The sequence below is a fragment of the Vanessa cardui genome, chromosome 21 (assembly GCF_905220365.1).
Source record: "Vanessa cardui chromosome 21, ilVanCard2.1, whole genome shotgun sequence".
Lineage (NCBI taxonomy): Eukaryota > Metazoa > Arthropoda > Insecta > Lepidoptera > Nymphalidae > Vanessa > Vanessa cardui.
In genome coordinates, this window is record NC_061143.1 from 6897080 (window position 1) to 6915054 (window position 17975).

The 17975-nt window shown below is 32.5% G+C and overlaps 1 protein-coding gene across 7 annotated transcripts in view; it reads right to left on the bottom strand.

Annotated features, from left to right (window-relative positions):
- Nucleotides 1-3467: 3467 nt before the first annotated feature.
- Nucleotides 3468-17975, bottom strand: part of LOC124538691 — a 61564-nt gene continuing 47056 nt past the window's right edge. For 2 of the 7 annotated variants that reach the window (XM_047115825.1, XM_047115827.1), the window contains 5 exons: nt 17207-17975; nt 16434-17126; nt 16130-16325; nt 12038-15400; nt 11600-11678 (listed from right to left, as the gene is read on the bottom strand). In XM_047115825.1, coding sequence (XP_046971781.1) covers nt 12066-15400; nt 16130-16325; nt 16434-17126; nt 17207-17975 — 4993 coding nt within the window. In that variant the 3' untranslated portion in view covers nt 11600-11678; nt 12038-12065. Of the gene's footprint in view, nt 3649-3775; nt 4006-4661; nt 4759-5513; nt 5610-6397; nt 6566-6737; nt 7445-8060; nt 8295-8366; nt 8490-9044; nt 9175-9904; nt 10027-10242; nt 10401-10511; nt 10757-10935; nt 11101-11198; nt 11322-11436; nt 11679-12037; nt 15401-16129; nt 16326-16433; nt 17127-17206 lie in introns of those variants that run through there. The other 5 variants (XR_006966991.1, XM_047115830.1, XM_047115828.1 and 2 more) reach the window with 5 other exon arrangements.

Genomic DNA, 17975 nt, shown 5'->3' on the forward strand with positions numbered 1-17975 from the left:
AACATAAGAATTAATGACATTAAACTTTATATTTACCTACACAAATATGAAAACGTTACTGTACAAATCTTGGCAAGAATGTCAGCAGCATTCAATAAATGAAATAATTAAAGTAAATAAAAGCATGTTCTATAAAATATGTGTATGTGATATAAGCCCAAAAACACAACAAATAAAGTTAAATTTAAAAACTATATTATCTTAAAAACAGTCCGTAAATAACCCATAAGCCTTAGTGCTTATTGAATCACGCCGGTTCATATAGTACAAAATTTCAGTTACTGTTTTTTAGCTTCCAAATATTATCGTGCCGTTTTGGTGGGTTATTTTTTTATTATGCTATTGCTATTGTTTTATTGCTATTAATTGTGTATTTATTTTTTAGTATATGACTAATAACATCTTACTATAGAGATAGAGATAGTATTAATACAGAGATATTTACTGCGTTATTTTGCTAAATTAAGAATATAATTCGAAGAAAAAACTATTGACTATAACAACGGTATGCTTATTTACACTTCAAATAATAATGTTCTCTAATTATTATAATATTATTTTCACTCAAGAGACAGAAATTTAATACATTTGTACAATGTTTCAGATTTATTATTGTGTAGCTATTCCTTTTAGGTCCGTGTTTTAAATGTTATTCCAAATTATTGGTACAAAGCGAATTCCTAAATTTTATCAATGTAAAATAGTTCTTATTCTAAACGTATTAATTTCTAATTGCAATGACAAAAATTCGATGGCTTTCCTTCATTATAATGTCAAGATGCACTTGCACTATGCAATGGTATGCACCATTAACGAAGGAGCTTCTTCAAAAAGTCAAGGCGATTCAAATGCATCTGTAACGATTGTTAGTGGAGTTTTGCTTCGATTTAAGTAATTTTAATATTTGAATCTAAATTATCGAAATGAATGTGATGACTGACGTTGACGAGCAATTGTTTCAATAACATTTCTTCTGTCATACAAGTTATACAAGTAAGTTCTAAATTAGAAAATAAACAGCTATCTTATGAATCTATATCTAGTAAGTTCTAAATTTAAATATTTTCACTGATGTCTTATGAATCTAAAAGTTTAATTATTGCTTTCTTAAAGGTGGACGATGTAACTGACGAAAGAATACTGCCATTTTTTTTTGTATGTGTATTTGAACTTTGCAATTAATATCACATGATTTAATCTAGAGTTAGTCGTACGTTGTTGTTATAGTAACGTTTTTATATATCCTGATTATTTTAACTTTACTTCATATGTCAGGAAATATTTAAAAATGTTTAAAGATCGAGGCAAAATATATTTAGTTTTTAAATATTGATTACAGTGGTGGTAGCTTTATATTTCTTTAGTATGTTTAAGATTAATTAATAAGTACTTCTCATTAGTAATAAGTTTTGTGATATGGGCACGTTTTTGTAAACGAGGTCGGTCTGATTTAGGAATGCTACGTGTACTACTGGCAGCCAATGTAACTACTGACATGTAACAACTTGGCTTAGGCTGGTGGCGCAATTTTGATGTAAAGAATGTCTAAATTTCTTAGTGCGCTATGGGCGGTGGTGCAGTTCCAATTATGGGTTGATAATTAAGTTACTTAAATATGTTATCTTTTAATTATTATTTACTATTAGGTAAAAAGTTGTAATTTTTATATATTATAATTAGGACTAATAACAGTAGACAATTGTACATAAAAAAAATACATTTCAACATTATATAGCAAATCCAAAAGTTCTACTACTTCTATTGTAACTAGTTTTATTTCATATTTGTATATATTTAAACATTTAATGTTATTAATTCTTATGTTAAAAAACTACTTAAAGGTAGTAATCATAGTCATATTATATTGGATGGCAAAAAAATAAAACAAATATAAACAATATTAATGTTATCTTTATTCAGACAGACAAATACATAATTGACAATATAAACAATGAAATATTAGGAAATCTTTTAAAGGACAGGCTTATAAGGCAAAAACTATATCAGTCTATAATTTACTAGAAAATTAATAGTTTTCACCAATTTATTACAATTAAATTCTTCAATAGTATAGTTTACGTGGGATAATTAAGGCTTAAGACGCATTGAATAATGCGATTTGCCATACATATTTTTAAATTCGTGACTTTTCAATATTGTATTAAAATTTTATAACTAAAGGTTTTGTTAGTAAAAGAGTATAAAACGAAGATGTCTCTAATATAATATAATCATCACTTACTCCGGGAAAACGTTTAATAATCGAAAGCTACATGAAGCAACGTCGACAGTACCATACCATAATAAAGTTATACAATTTTCGGAGTCATAACACTAATATTTAAAGCTTATATAGGCTAATACAGTCATGTACTAAATGTCTACGTCTAACAGTAAAGGTTTACTTCTATATTGAAAGAAGTATACAAGTGATATCATAAAAAAATCAGGTATATTAATGTTTATCACATGTGTTCCAATTCGTTGCTTCCTACAAATAATACGCGAAGCATTCGGTTATACGACACTATAATATAATAGTTTTGATAAATACATTGGTATATTCATAAGAAGGTTTTAAGTACCTACAATTGACAACTATGTGCAAATACATTTACATAATATAATATCTACAGCTAACACGAAACTAAAATCTTTTTAATATCTAAAGGAGGTTAGTTCATTAAAATCATATAATTCATTTAAAATAATAAATCTTAATTAATAATAATTTAAGAACGAAACAATACTAAAACGCATTTTATATTCGTTAAAGAAATTAAATTAAACATGTGCTTTACTATATTAAGTATACTTTTTAACATGGCATCTTTATAATTATAATTTATTTATAAATAAACTACTGTAAGTCATATAATCTTACGTCTAAAGTAACAATTGAAGGCCTTTACATAGAAGACTATATTTCATTAATTGATTATGAGAGTTTTATTATCAACTGGCCCTAGAATTAATATGAACAGCTTGAAATAAATTTCATTACACATTATCTAAGTAACAAATATTGGAGGAATGTTTATAAAATTGAGCAAATTTTAAAAGAAACTCAATCCCGGGGTCACGGATTGTTATGTTACTCCACAGATATGTCACGATATGTACGTAAGCTGAAAGCGAAGGATGATTTAATTTAGGAAGGTTTTTGGGAAGGCAATTCACACAACATACATATGCCATATAAGTAAATGGCGTCAAAATTTATTCTTATTTATATTTACGATGATTAATATGTCAATACTCATTTATGTAACAACGACTCGCAGTTTAATGGAGGTCAGACTTCACCTCAATTTATTTTGCGTTATTAATAAAAATCGAAAACCCTATAATATGTGAAAAAAAATCATTAGTTAAATAAACTACTAATGTCAATTAATTATCTGCAAATAAGAATACATTTAAATGAAAAATCAGTAGAGTGGTAGCAAGTAAATGATAATCCTTTGTAAGCTGATAAAGCATTGTGATCATTTTAAAATAACGGTAAAACGAAATGGACCCAATCAGTTTGATTTTTCTATGTAAAGAAATTGTCCCTTTGTTGATAAATCGGCAGCTCGACATCAGGCGATCGGTCGTCGTAATCGTCGTTGTTATCGTGCAGAGGCAGCTCTTCCAAGGCTTTTACTGATAATACAAAAACAAATATTAATTTATTTTTAAAAAAAATATAAAACGTCAAAATCAAATTCAGTTATATCTACGAAAAATAAATCGGTAATGCAAATAATGGCACTAAAAAAATACTACTTACAAAAAATGCAAAAAACGAAACCATGCTCTCATATAGTGGATGAATCTTCTGAGGACCGCCAGTAATTTAAAGCAATAAAATTCTATACAAATTTTATTATCATTGATTTTCTTCCTGTTGATGTTGATGGTAATGCTAAGTCTCTACTATATGTCTAATTGTGCGTGATATGGAAAGTGGTATATTCGTTGATTAGTTGTTTGCGCTGGACGGCCCTTCAGCGTTGGTTCCTGCGAGGGGACAAACGTCAAGCGAATTATAGTTACATGCGTGGACACACGTGATATTAGTTACATCCAAATGAAAATTATCAAAGCATTCATAAATATGATAGTGATAATTATTTTTCTTGTCTTGTCTTGGAGCGACAAATTCTTATGATGTGAATCATATTCGATATTCGATATTTAAATTCAAAAATTTATGCGATTTTAAAATGTTATTCCATTTTAAATACTGAATTGCCAGTTATAAAAATCATGCCTTCGTTCAATCATGCAAAGATGACATTCCATAAATTATTGTTAACGTGTCATGCTTTGACAATCCTCGCGATACAAAACTAGCAAAAACAAAACATGTAAAATAAAAAACAAAAACAATACATGATAATTAAAAAACGGGTACAGCTACAGTGAAGTTACATACAATAATGTCAAAACATTGTCGTGTTATTAATAAACACACAGCTCTAAAACTGTTTGGTATGGAATCGCATTAAATTTCAAGGATTGTTTATCTCTACTCCCTCTTATGAAATATACATTCTGCCAATGAATAAACTATACAATTATGATTGAAAGAATTAGACAATAATCATTTAGCATGTGATGTCATTCAATGGCTAAGTACAAAACCAGCTTAACTAATAAAGCGGGAGTCTCACCAGCTATGATTTTGCTCATCTCGGTGACCTGCTTGGCTAGGATCTGGTTCATCTGGAGCAAGTGTTCTCGTTGTCGCTTCTCTTCACCATCCGGGCTCTAATACAATAATCACTGCGCTTATGTACAGCCAACATTCGAAGCGGCTATTTCAAGCTTGTATTTGCAGATTGTTTTAAACAAAACTTGGGAAGATCTTAGACTTTATTAACGTAATCGTATTGTATTCGTTAACGGAAGGTAATAGTAGGATTTGTTAATATATTTAAAATTGAAATGGATAAGTTTATTAACTGTTAATATTAATAATAATCAGTTTTGAGAACGTCCCATTTTGTTTAATTTAAATATTTACCTTGATTTTTATGAAAATTTATTTATATAGACATTTGAATCTGCAAATACTGTGTATCTAATTATATATCATTATTGTTTACAAATCTAAACAGAGATAAGATTGCTATGAGAAATAATTGATGATGAGAAAAATAGTGAAAATACACATGCAAATGAAATATGGGGGCATTCCTTACAACAGTAAAAGCAGAGCGAACTATGCAAAATGCAATGTATTCTAAAGAATATTTGTGATAGTTTTATGCTTTCTAACAGTTCTGAGAATTTTGGATAAATGAACAAGCATTACAGTCGGTGATTGCAGAATAATTATCCAGTGATTCAATGGTATTGCCAAATGGTCGTATTCTAAAGTGTGATCAGTTTCAGCTACGATGTTGATGTGATATTAGAAGTAGAAGAAGTTGTAGACGACGGCAATGTTATTCAAGGAAAGGTGAAACACTTTGGGTCTGTAGAAAAATTAAAAGTGACTTATTTGTCAAGTTTTAACTGACCTTGCTGGGATCAGCAGAGGAACCGGTAAGCATCTTCTTGATAGACTCTACCTTTTCCTGACGTTTTTGCTGCTCCTCTGGCGATAGTTCTGGAGGCTGATGAACAAGATATCATAGATTTCATTAAGATAAAATAATTCCTCTCTAAGCAAATAAATTTATAAATGCATTAATATTTGATATTATATATTTTAATCAAACAATTTAACTTTTTGAGAATAGATACAACAAATATATATAAGAACTATTATATAAAGGATTCACTACTGAATCCCTTATATAACTGTCAAAAACGAACGAACGATCCCAAACGTAACTGTCAGTTATTAAAACTAATATATAATAATGCTAAGCAACCAAAGTTCGCCGTCTACCCTCCATACTTGGTAAACTCAATGACGGTAGGAGCACATTTCTCAATCGTGAGTCAGCTGCTTGATATATTATACAAAACTTACATATTACTTTCATAATTATTTCGATAATATAGAACAGTTATTTTGATTTAATATTAATTTGAATATAATATTATATTAATAGTGCAATATTTAGTAGGTGTGCGTATATTCTCATCGTAAGAAATTTATGAAGATTGTATTTAATAAGATCCATTATAATAATTTTCATCGATATTTTGTTGTATGTGTACATACAGTGCTAAATATAATTGAGCTTATTCTAGTGTGTTAAAGTTTTACTTGAATCGGTAAACTAGAACCACCCACCATCCTCTTATATAATTTCGATAACATAACAAGGAATGATAAAAAGGTAAATAAATGTAAGTCAGAAGATGTAAAACACATTTGAGATTCTAAAAATAAATAATGACTTTTGTTAGCTACATCGTGTTATAAATAAAAATATTCTAAATTGAAACTAACCTTTTCAGGAATATACCGCTCGGGTATAACGATTTTCTGCGGGGCAGCCAGCAGTTGGTCGATAGAATCTGGCATTTTTCTAGATGGCAAAGCAGACCGTACAACGTCAGGTGCGGCTCCTCTCAAAGCTCGTTCCATGTCAGCGTCATCGAGGGACCTACCCAGAGCCTGAAATTTATTGATAAATATGTATTGGTGACATAAATATTTAAAATAATTTGGCATCCAAATGGCAGACCAAATTACTACTTTATACAATATAGTTAGAAATTATGAAAAATAGTCTGATATAATATTTACTCCTTAAGATTTTTGTTCTATTTTATTAATGGTAACTTACGTCTTGATTGTACATATCCTTAGGCATTTCATTGAGCGTCTTAGCGCTTAAATGATGCGGTGCAGTATAATGTCTTCTCTTTTCTTTTGGCACTTGTCGTCTATGCAAAGAACCGTTTTTGACGTTCTCTCCAGACATTTCAGTTATAATCTGCTTTGCGGCCTCGCTTTTAAATATAGGAGACAGTTCCATGTTCGATCTCGTTAAACTGACGATGCTACTCGTTTTCGACATGGGATCGTTTGTCAACGTCCGAGAACTATCAGTTGGGCTGTTCAAATACTGGGTCGACAAAGAAACTGTACGATCGTATTTATCATAGCTCTTATGGTAACTGCTGCTTAATGATGACATGTCACGTGAATAATCATAGTTTGACAGAGACGGGCTCGATGGGTACTTCGGGCTTTGATCCATATTTTTATCGTTCAATCGAAGATAATTAGGAGGCTCGACATTCTGTGGTTTTGTATAATATTCTTCGTATTTACTGTAGTCTGTTCTTGGTAAGGATGAAGCTCGGTAGTTATTAATAGGCTGAACTAGTTCTTCTTCTAGGAACTGGTCGAGGTTGGCAGTGATATTGCTGGTGGTCCAATCGGACATCGGCTGTAAGGAACGCTCTCTATCTCTCTGGCGTCTTTCACTCTCCCTTTTTACAATACGAACAGTTTTTATCTCCTGTTTTTCTACATTCGATAAATTACCTGTAATTGAATGTCTAACTATTTGAAATGATAATCCTTACATATTTGCGGAAAATATTTACTCTATTAAAAAAAAAAAAAACATTTTAAATGAACATATCAAAAACGATACTTAAACTATCAAACTTAGTTAAAGACGTAAGTCACTCCAGAATACGATCGTAAACTATAACAGTCGTACCGATATTGCCTATTAAAATAATTTCACATCTAAATATTAATTGTTGGCCGGTATACATTTCATAAGAGTTACGAAATGAGTTCTTATGGAAAAACAGTTTAGATAATGATAAGCGAATAATAAACTAAGATGGCCCAATGGTTAGAACGCGTGCATCTTAACCGATGATTGCGGGTTCAAACCCAGGCGAGCACCGCTGATTCATGTGCTTAATTTGTCTTTATAATTCATCTCGTGCTCAACGGTGAAGGAAAACGTGAGGAAACCTGCTTGCGACAAATTTCATAGAAATTCTGCCACATGTGTATACCACCAACCCGCATTGGAACAGCGTGGAAATACGTTCCAAACCTTCTCCTCAAAGGGAAAGGAGGCCTTTAGCCCAGCAGTGGGAATTTACAGGCTGTTGTTGTTAATAAACCAATACACTCTTACCGAAAGCAGTATGCTGCATGTCTTCACTGTTAATTGGCGATGCCACATCCATTCCAGGCGTTCTAGTATCAACATAGAGTGGTGTTTCGACATTGCTATGTCCATAATGTCCTGGTGGGAAAACTTGAGCTCCCGTTTCATAATCGTAATCAGATTGACCGTGGTCAACTGTGTGACCTGTGTCTAAGTTAGTTTCTTGCCAGCATGTGGTCGGATTCCTGACAGGACGTTTACCTAAAACAAAAAATCAATTGAAATACTGATATTTTATTGCAAGAAATATTTGTAATATAAAAAAAAACTAACCGGGCATAGAGTCGTGAGTAGTTTGCAGTGCATGGGACTGCTGCGTCAGATGTCTCACAGCACGGCTCAACTCCTGTCTTTGTCGTTGTAGCGCCGACACTAAGTGTTGAACACGAGTTACCTCTGTAATTTAATTTTATTGCAATTTATTATAAAGAAACACAAGAACAGAACAAAACGAACGCAAGTGTGTTGTGTTATTCGATTACTACGATACTTCATAAAGTTGTGACAATTTTGTTTAAGTGAATTTAAATACAACTATCGAAATCTCAATCTTATCATTTACTATGTTACGCCATTTTGTCCTACAAACAGAGCTAAAGACAGAGCTAGATTTAGAACCTAAGAAACCCCTTTTTACCTAAATTTACTCTTAAAAAACGATTTATAAGTAAATCGACAAACTACATTAAAATATGCAAACAGTTTTTCAATATGAGATATAAATCTTTTTAAATAAAACTAGTTATAACGGATTTGAATCACGTATATTAATTATTTTTGTCATCCCGACGTTTCGAGCACTTTACAGCGTTCGTGGTCACGGGTAGACAGTCTACCCGCGACCACGAACGCATTATAACTATAACTAGTTTTATTTAAATGTGTAATAATCGCGAAAATTTAAGACAACAGATATAAATCTGTATCATATGGCAAAATGTAGTGGCTCACCGTCCTCCAGCATGGCGGTGGGGTGCGCGGGTTGCGCGTGCGCGTTGGCGCGCTGCGCCCGCAGAGCGCGCCGCAGGTGGTGCAGTTCGCGCTCCAGGCGCGCGTTGTCGGCCACCGTCTGCTCCAATTTCTGTTGAAACACTTTTATTTTACCAATGTCGCTTAACTTTCGATTGCATTATTAATGATTATTGACTTTCCATTCGTGTATTGACGCTAGTAACGATATTATTCTAATATTTTTATCATAACTATTTATAAGAATTTATTTTAACAACAACAACAGCCTGTAAATTCCCACTGCTGTGCTAAAGGGAGAGGAGCCCTTTGAGAAGAATGTTTGGAACATATTCCACCACGCTGTTCCAATGCGGGTTGGTGGAATGCACATGTGGCAGAATTTCTATTAAATTTGTCACATGCAGATTTCCTCACGGTGTTTTCCTTCACCGCTGAGCACGAGATGAATTATAAAGACAAATTAAGCACATGAAACAGCGGTGCTTGCCTGGGTTTGAACCCGCAATCATCAGTTAAGATGCACGCGTTCTAACCACTGGGCCATCTCGACTCCCGACAGAATTTATTTTAAAATAAGAAAATTAATAGAATGTGTAAACTAACATGCAGGTGATAAAATCAGAGATATCAGTGTTCAGTACAAAGGATAGTACGGTTGCCATTGGGAAATTATTTTACAAAAATTATTTACAATGCCTCCTATAATAGTAGACAAAAAATAACTTATTAATATGTTAGTGATAACACTTTTCAAATAAAAATAAAAGTGAAAAAAAAACTTTGTTAAATAATATTATATTATTTAAGGAAATAAAAAAGTGCATGGTATAGATGAAAACCTTATAAACCTTAGAATTGTGCGCCAGCATGGCATGCACTCGGGCGAGCTCCACTTCCAAACCGCTATTCGATTGTTGAGATCTGCTACTGATGTTGACACTATCGAGTTTGCTGCGAACTCCTGCAATACAATTGTCGACATTACGTTAAACCTGCTCCTTAAATTTTTTTCCAACTATCATTATAGTAAAATGACGAACATACAATTTTTTCAAATTTTAAATCTTTTTAGAATCAAAAATAATTGTTGCACACCAAAATAATACGTCCTAACAATTGTCATTATTTATCATTTATGTATATTGAATTATAATTATTCCATAATATAAATACGTACCAGTAAGCAGAGAATCGATCGCGTCTTTGTCAGTTTTCAAACCCTGCAGTATTGCAGCTTCATCGGCTAATTCTTGTTCTAATGCCCATAATTCTGCAACTCTCACCCTAGCTGCTTCTGTTTCAAGAGGCTTGCCAGCTGCAGCGCTTTCTAACCATCTATAAATACAAATTTTATTTTAAAATATATCTTCTATATATCTATATATAAAATATAAATCTATCTATCCAGACAATTTTGTTTCAGTTTGAGTTACTCGAAACAATTACCTTTGTTGTTCCATAGCATGTTCAGCGAGGACCTTTTGCCTTAAACGTTGATTTCTTTCCAATCTTTCAATAGTAGAACCTGGTCTATTATACAATGATCCTAATTTGACCATATTGTCGACTAATTGTACCAACGGCTTGCTTTTTTCGTATTGATTTTCAAGTTCCATAAGTTGCATCTTCAACTGTTCTAAGCGTTGAAGACTCTCTTCTCGCTCCATAGCTTTTAATGAACTCAGACAATCCTGAAATATATTATCAAAATGGTTTCTCATCATATATTGTGTGATTTACAATTGAGTAAGGATTTAAATAATAGGAAAATAATATAAAAAATATATCAAAATAATGGACATAACACAAAGCAAAACTAATACTTTGACAAAAAATGAACATAACGAAACATAAAAGCATAAAAAAGCACCTCAATGCTACTAATTTGAGCACAGCACGTTTCAATAGCACGATGAGTCGCCGCATGGCGTCTTCTTAATTGAATCAAAAGCAGAACTAATTCTTCATGACTTCTTCCTAGAAGTTCACCGGCTGTTGGTACTTCAGTTATTTCTTGATTTTGAATCTCCTTACGCTAACGCAACAAAACCAAAGCATAACAAAATAATGAAGCGTAATTAAACAAATAAAACAATCACTAGTATACGTTTCTAAGATTACATAATTATATACCATATCATCATTTTCAGTGTTCCTTCGTATCCTAGGGCTCACCGCTTTGATCGGTTGTTGTTGAATTCTTGATGGAGATCTAACCGTTGCCCACGATTCTTCTGCTCCCATTGTTGTATTTAACTTGATTGGGCAAATAAATTTATCGTCAATTAAACTTAAATTTACTTTATTATTATTTATTTAGAATATCAAAAAAATTGGAATATAATAACAAAGTAAAACAAATATCACTTACATTTTGTTGCGAAGTTGATATCAGTTGCGAATCGTATTGCTCATTAGACGGTTTCTCTTCAACCCAGCGTACTCTTGGACTAACAGCTCGCACTGGTATATTGCCATCTCTATTACTCCTTCCAATAGATGTGTTACTTCCGAGAAATGCTTTTTTTGACAAATTTTGCTGGTTTGTATGATTAATATTGTTGTTGTTATTTGGGCTTGGTTCGATATTCGTGCCTGACATCGTCATAGAAGCTAAAAGTATCATACATTTTACATTGAATAGTAATTTTTAATTTACTTCATATATTTAATGTTTTTAATGAGTTAAACTATTTTATATATAAAAGTGATATTGATGGTAAAACATGATAAAGTGCTCGTTTTCACATATTAGTATTGTTTTTATTATATTTACAGTTAATAGATGCAGTCCAAGTTTAGTTTCGCATGCTAAATATGTTTTATACACCTTATCTTGCTTAGCCCATCCTTAAATTAAATAATAAAAAAATACACAAAAGATTATAGATAACATTTCCACATAAAAATGCCAAATTATTTACATATCAAGTTTTGATTTTTGCTAAAATCGTAATAGAAATAAAACTTACATAGTGTACCTTACAGGACCATAGTATGCTATAGGATACCTTCATTGCTTGCATTGTCAGTTCCATTGTCCATGCTATAACTCCCTATATGTTCACTTGCACGCATACCTACGACTGCACTCCGCACGCGACCTAATTCACCTTTCATGAGACCGCTAGACATTAAATCCCACTGTCTAAGATTTTCTCTATCGATTTCGAACTGACGCCTTTTTTTACCACTGTTAGATGGTTCATGTACCAAGTTACTCTGTGGAAGTGAATTCTCAGTTGATTCTATAGTTAACTGTTCATATACCCCCTCATCAGTTTGTTCCGGACATACTTCAGAATCTGCTGCTAGACTAACATAAACATCATTTTCATTCTTAAGTTCATTCTGAGGATTCATTTCTTTACGAGTATTACTGTCTCTATTTCTTTGAACTTGACCCTGGATATCACAATTAACATAAGTTGTATTTGATTTCATTTTATCTAAAACTGTTTTCTTTACACGTTTTATACTATTCATTGCGGAAGCATTAACATAAGACCTATCTAATAAAGAACCTTCTGTAGGCATTGCATCTAAATCATCCATAGACCGAGCATGTCTATGAGACACCCGTCTCAAATTGTCTCGCCACAAATTATCTTCATCCCAGTGCTTCTCACCATGGTACATAACATTTTCATAAGCACTTGCTTCTGCTTCGGCATCATAATATACAGTGTTAGATGAATTTTCGCTACAATGAGAAGACATACTTCCCGATGAAACTTTCATTGAAGTACTGGCCTGAGCACTACTTTGATTTATTATACTTCGGCTTGGCGATGAAATTCGATCGTAATTTTTAGTGTTCAAATTTTTTTTACAACTAAGACTAGATATAAGGTTCATCGATTCTGGAATTTTGGAAGTTTTGCTACTTGAAGATTCATAAATGTTTTTTAAATCAATGTCTGGGTATTTTTCAACTGCACTTAAAAATTCAACTGAAACACTTCTTGCTGATGCCGCCAAATCAAATTGCTGATCAGACATTATTACTTGATTATTACGTAGTGGATTATGAATATGTGATATTTCGTTTTTTTTCTGCATGGAGCCCCTCCGTCTTTGATTATTTAATTTGCGATGGATATTCGTATTTTTAAGGAAGTGTGAAACAGGAAGGACGTTAATATGTTCCTGAGACGAAAGATCTGAATAATAGTATGGTGCACTATGTTCCGTTGAGCTTTCCCTACTATGAAATCCAGTCGTAGCTGAAGAACCAGGTGTATCAAAACTAGATCTTAAAGAGGTTTTTTCAGAATCAAAGTCTTTTGTTTTATCAGCTAATACATTATTATTTAAATTTTTCTTTTTCATTGTATCGCCATTATATTCTTTTCGATAGAAAGAAATGGGTGAAATTGGTAAGCCAATAGAGCTGTTGGAACTATGTGAACCTGTATTTGCGGTACCATTTTCGGTATACCATTTACTTTGAGTTTCTAGACTACTTCTTTTTTCGTTAGAAACCGAAGCTAAGTTTTGGCTTACTGGTGTACTTGACGACCGGTGATGAACAAAGACGTTTTCATTGTTTCTTATTGAAGTACTTTCATATGTTAAGCTACTATTTGTGCTTATTCTATTTAATGGCGAGTAATTAACTATGTTGTCATATTCACTTGTAGTTGCTCTAAGACTTTGTAAATAGGAATCTAAATTAACATTTGAATATTCGTTGTCAATGAGATTTTCTGACTCATTAAGTTCATATATAGAATCGCTAGAAAGAGGTCTTCTTTTCATTTCATTTTCGATATTCGGTTCTTCGTATGAATGTCGCAGATCTACTATTGAATCTGATTGATTCGATGGTGATGCTTCAAATTTACTACTTACATCTGATTCTAAAGACAATCTTGAGCTTCCTTTATTTTGAGTAATACTTCTTAGAGAGTCTGTTTCATTACCGCTATTATTAAATTGATCTACAATGGAATTATTATAAAAAGTACCGGAGGCTTCGATAGATTTATTATTTTCGCTAGTTAGACTTGCTCTACTATTACGAATTTTTTCACCTCTTGAAATAGTATCATGTATTGAAGTACTACTGCCATATACCATTAAAGATGTCGTTTTCTTTTTAATTTTATTCATTGTTTGATTTTCCCTTGTTAACATTTTAATTATAGAATTATCCTGTGAAATATCTGATTTATCTAGTTTATCTAAAATGTATTTAGACAGTTCCTCGTCCAATAAATCATCAAATGGAGGCGAAGAGCTCGGTACTGGAGGAGGCGGTACTATATCACTATCTAAACTATCTTGTCTGTCCAATATTGATGTACTGCCACCGAGATAATAAGAAGCAGGTCGAAAATTATCAGAAATACTAAATCTACGAAAAGATAAATCAACTGAACCTTCTTCTTCAGCTTCAGATGACTCTAATTTTTCTTTTTGATTTTTTGAACTTCTTTTTAATGTGTGATCCTTAGTATCAGCAAAATTAGACGCAGTCTCGGATAAATTATTTGATTTTACTAAATCTTCATTAGATTTAATTTGTGATATCACGTTACTTAGCTCCATATAAACAGGCTCTGCTTTTCCATTATTAACACAAACTATTTCATATGTTTGCATATCATCTTCTTCAAATCCCACATTCATTTCAACATAAGGATTATCTTCATAGTTCAAAGGCATACTTTGGTCAAATACGCTTAAATTTTCTAATATCGTTTTATGAGCAGGTTCAATAGTTGACATTTTCCGTGGGCTCATGGGCAAATAATGATCTTCACCTAATGGATGAACTGGAGGTGTTTCCGACTTTTCAGCAGTTTTTTCTTCTGTGACTAGATTAGACACATTTGAATTTGCTTTCAATTCGATACTTTCAATGAAATTTTCAACTTCATTATCGGATGCTAGTAGAACTTCGTCTAAATCATTGTCTGTATATTCAATATGAGCTTCTGATTCCGCTTCACTGTCATGTGTTTCATAGCCTTCATTATCACTTACTTGTGTTTCACGGGACAGTGCGAGTTCGTTTTCTACTAATCCAGATGTTGATGGTAAAACTTCTGGTTCACTACTTTTGAAGTCACATATATTAACCTCATCGTCACCGCTGTCAATGTCGGTAACTATTTTAGGAACAGAAATTGTGCAGAAAATATTCTCGTAAGTGTTTTCCGTTACGGATGTTGTGGTTTGATTGGTGAAAGTACTTTCTGCAAGTGAAGTAGAACTAAGCGCGTGCGGAGAAGTCAGCCGCTCTAAGGTAGGGCTAGTAACATTAGCTTTATGGGACCTTCCTGCCTGCATATCTCTCGTATTTTGCAGATCAGTGCCCGGTGTTTCTTCTGGGGTGCAAAAGCGAAACCATCGTTTTAATAAATATTTATTATCGTTTTATTAAATAGTAAGAAGACACTTGCTGCAGGAGATGTGCTCATTATCTTGTTAGTGTTTATTTTATTTTTTACTTTATAATAAATATAAATGTTAAGGTAATGCAACTACTCGACATATACAACGACACCAAAATTAAAACTCCATAACCCACCACCGGTACTAAACTAATTGAATTTCTTGTTAGTATCTATGTCCCAGCAGGCAGGAAGGTACCTCTCCTTAAAGCGAAGTCATCATTATAATATACTACTGTGAGGTCATTGTAAGTATTACATATGTATGTATAGTTATAACAATATAAAATATAATTTAAAATAGGTATATTACATGTGGCATTTTTATATTCTGACATAGTATTCTATAAATAAATGTATTTTTAATATAAAACTAATACAAGTTGATAATAATATAATAATAAGTGTCTCAATGGTAATAGACTGTAATAAATTTAATTATATATGTAAGAAAAGGTATATTTCTTGATTTTACATGTAATGATTTTTATTTCTACTACATAAACAATTTTAAATTCATGCACTAAGAATATTTACATGCTTTTTCATCATCTTCGGTTGACTGTAAAGAAGCTTTCTAAAAACTTCTTCATGCTAATTCATGTTAAGTCAACCTTTGAAAATAAAACTTTTAGATTTACTATTTTAAAATATGGATCCTACCTTCATCATCTGAAGAATAACTGTTGTAAGATGCATTTTTGTACGTCTTAGGCTTATACTGATCTGATCGCAATGATTGCCTACTTTGATTTAAGGATCTTGCTAGAGAAATGGTCGCTGGTGTACTCTTTCTAGTAAGTGGAGACTGCAACATCCTTTGTTTCCATTCCAAAAGTCTTTTCATTGACTCCTCACGCTAAAAATAAATTGATAAAATTATCGAAAGAAATTTTGCGGACATAGTGTACTAAATGATTAGTTTAGGTTATTGTCCTATTTTAACTTATATTTATACTATTAATACCTGCTGTACCTTCTTTTCACCATCTCTTTCAGTAGATGAAGGAAGTCTGGCACTTGCTGATCTTATGAACCCTTCTATATTGGGATCATATCTGTTAGTATCCTTAACAAAACCACTGACATTTGAACTATCACTCATTACGCTTCCACTTCTGTTTAAATAATCCTTTTGTTTTTCTAGGTCTTTTTCCTTCAATGTCCAGTTAGAATTCATTCCTTCTAGATCACTGTACTTTGAATTGTAACTCACATTATCACGAATATTACGGTTAACATTAAACTCGGTTTCATAATTGTTATTAATAGTTTGAGCATATGGAGAATGCAATTGTTTTTCGGCAAGTCCGCTTGCGTATTTCTCTAGGGGTATTTGGATATTTTTCGGTCCAAGACCTTGCTGTTGTAAATATTGTGCCGATTGTCGCATCTTTTGTGCATAACTTTCCTCAGAATAATATTTATCTGAACTAGGATCGTAATAAGAATTTATATCAAGGCTAGATTTAGGACGTTGTGGTTGTTTCGGTGGATCATAAGTGTTTCGTGCCGGCATGGTTTTGTTGAGAGCCTCGTTTTTCGACTCATACTCTAGGAAATCGGCACTATGTGGTCGTGGCATAGGTGGCTGAATGCCACTTGCTTGCATCTTCTTCCTCCGTAAAACCGAGGGTCCACTAAAAACTTTTTCTTGTGGCTGTAAAGAAAAAATATTTATAATCGAAAAAAAAAAAAAAAAACAAAATTTACTAAAGAAACTACGTGAATTAAACTTACATAACCGAAGGATTGCTCTTGCGGAGATTTGTTACTAGATAGACTAACGGCATCACGTGATGGATTTGGTGATTTTGCATATGTTTTTTCGTTACCGTAAGCTGCATAAATGTCTTCGTAATCTCCGATCTTTTCAGAGTTATATGAAGACATCGCTGTCGATCTTCTATAAGCATCTGGAGTACGTCGCTCTGCTAACCGGTCATTCATTGACGTTGTAGGTTTGGTTATCTTGTTATTTAAATCGCCATATAATTCCCTTCCGTACGCACTCGAATCGGCTATTGGTTTTGAATCACTTCGAGATTCAGAATAACTTTCATTATAAATTGATATTTTATTTAAATCAGTAGGCGGGTGATTAACTTCATTATCTTTATGCTTCTGTTCATCTTTCTGTCCATAATCTTGTAAAAAGGGATTGTAGTTTGGTTGCTTTTCGTATATACTCTCGATTTTATCATCTTGTCCCTGTTGTTGCTGACTTTTCCTACTATCAAAATAAGGGGATTGTGGATTAGATTTGTAAATGGATGGTGTGTTATTTTTATCTAGTGTTTCAGAAACAGTATTAGTTAATGGTAATGATAGATTCTGCATATCATAAGGTCGTTTTGTTGGATACGGCATTTGCGTCGGCGGTGATAGCGGAGTACGTGTGTAAATCTCCTGTTTAGTGCTATAGTTTGTGTCCTGGTATCGAGTATGATTGGTGCCTTGACTGTAGTGTGATGCAGGTTTTTTGAGTAGATCGTAATTTGGATCGTAC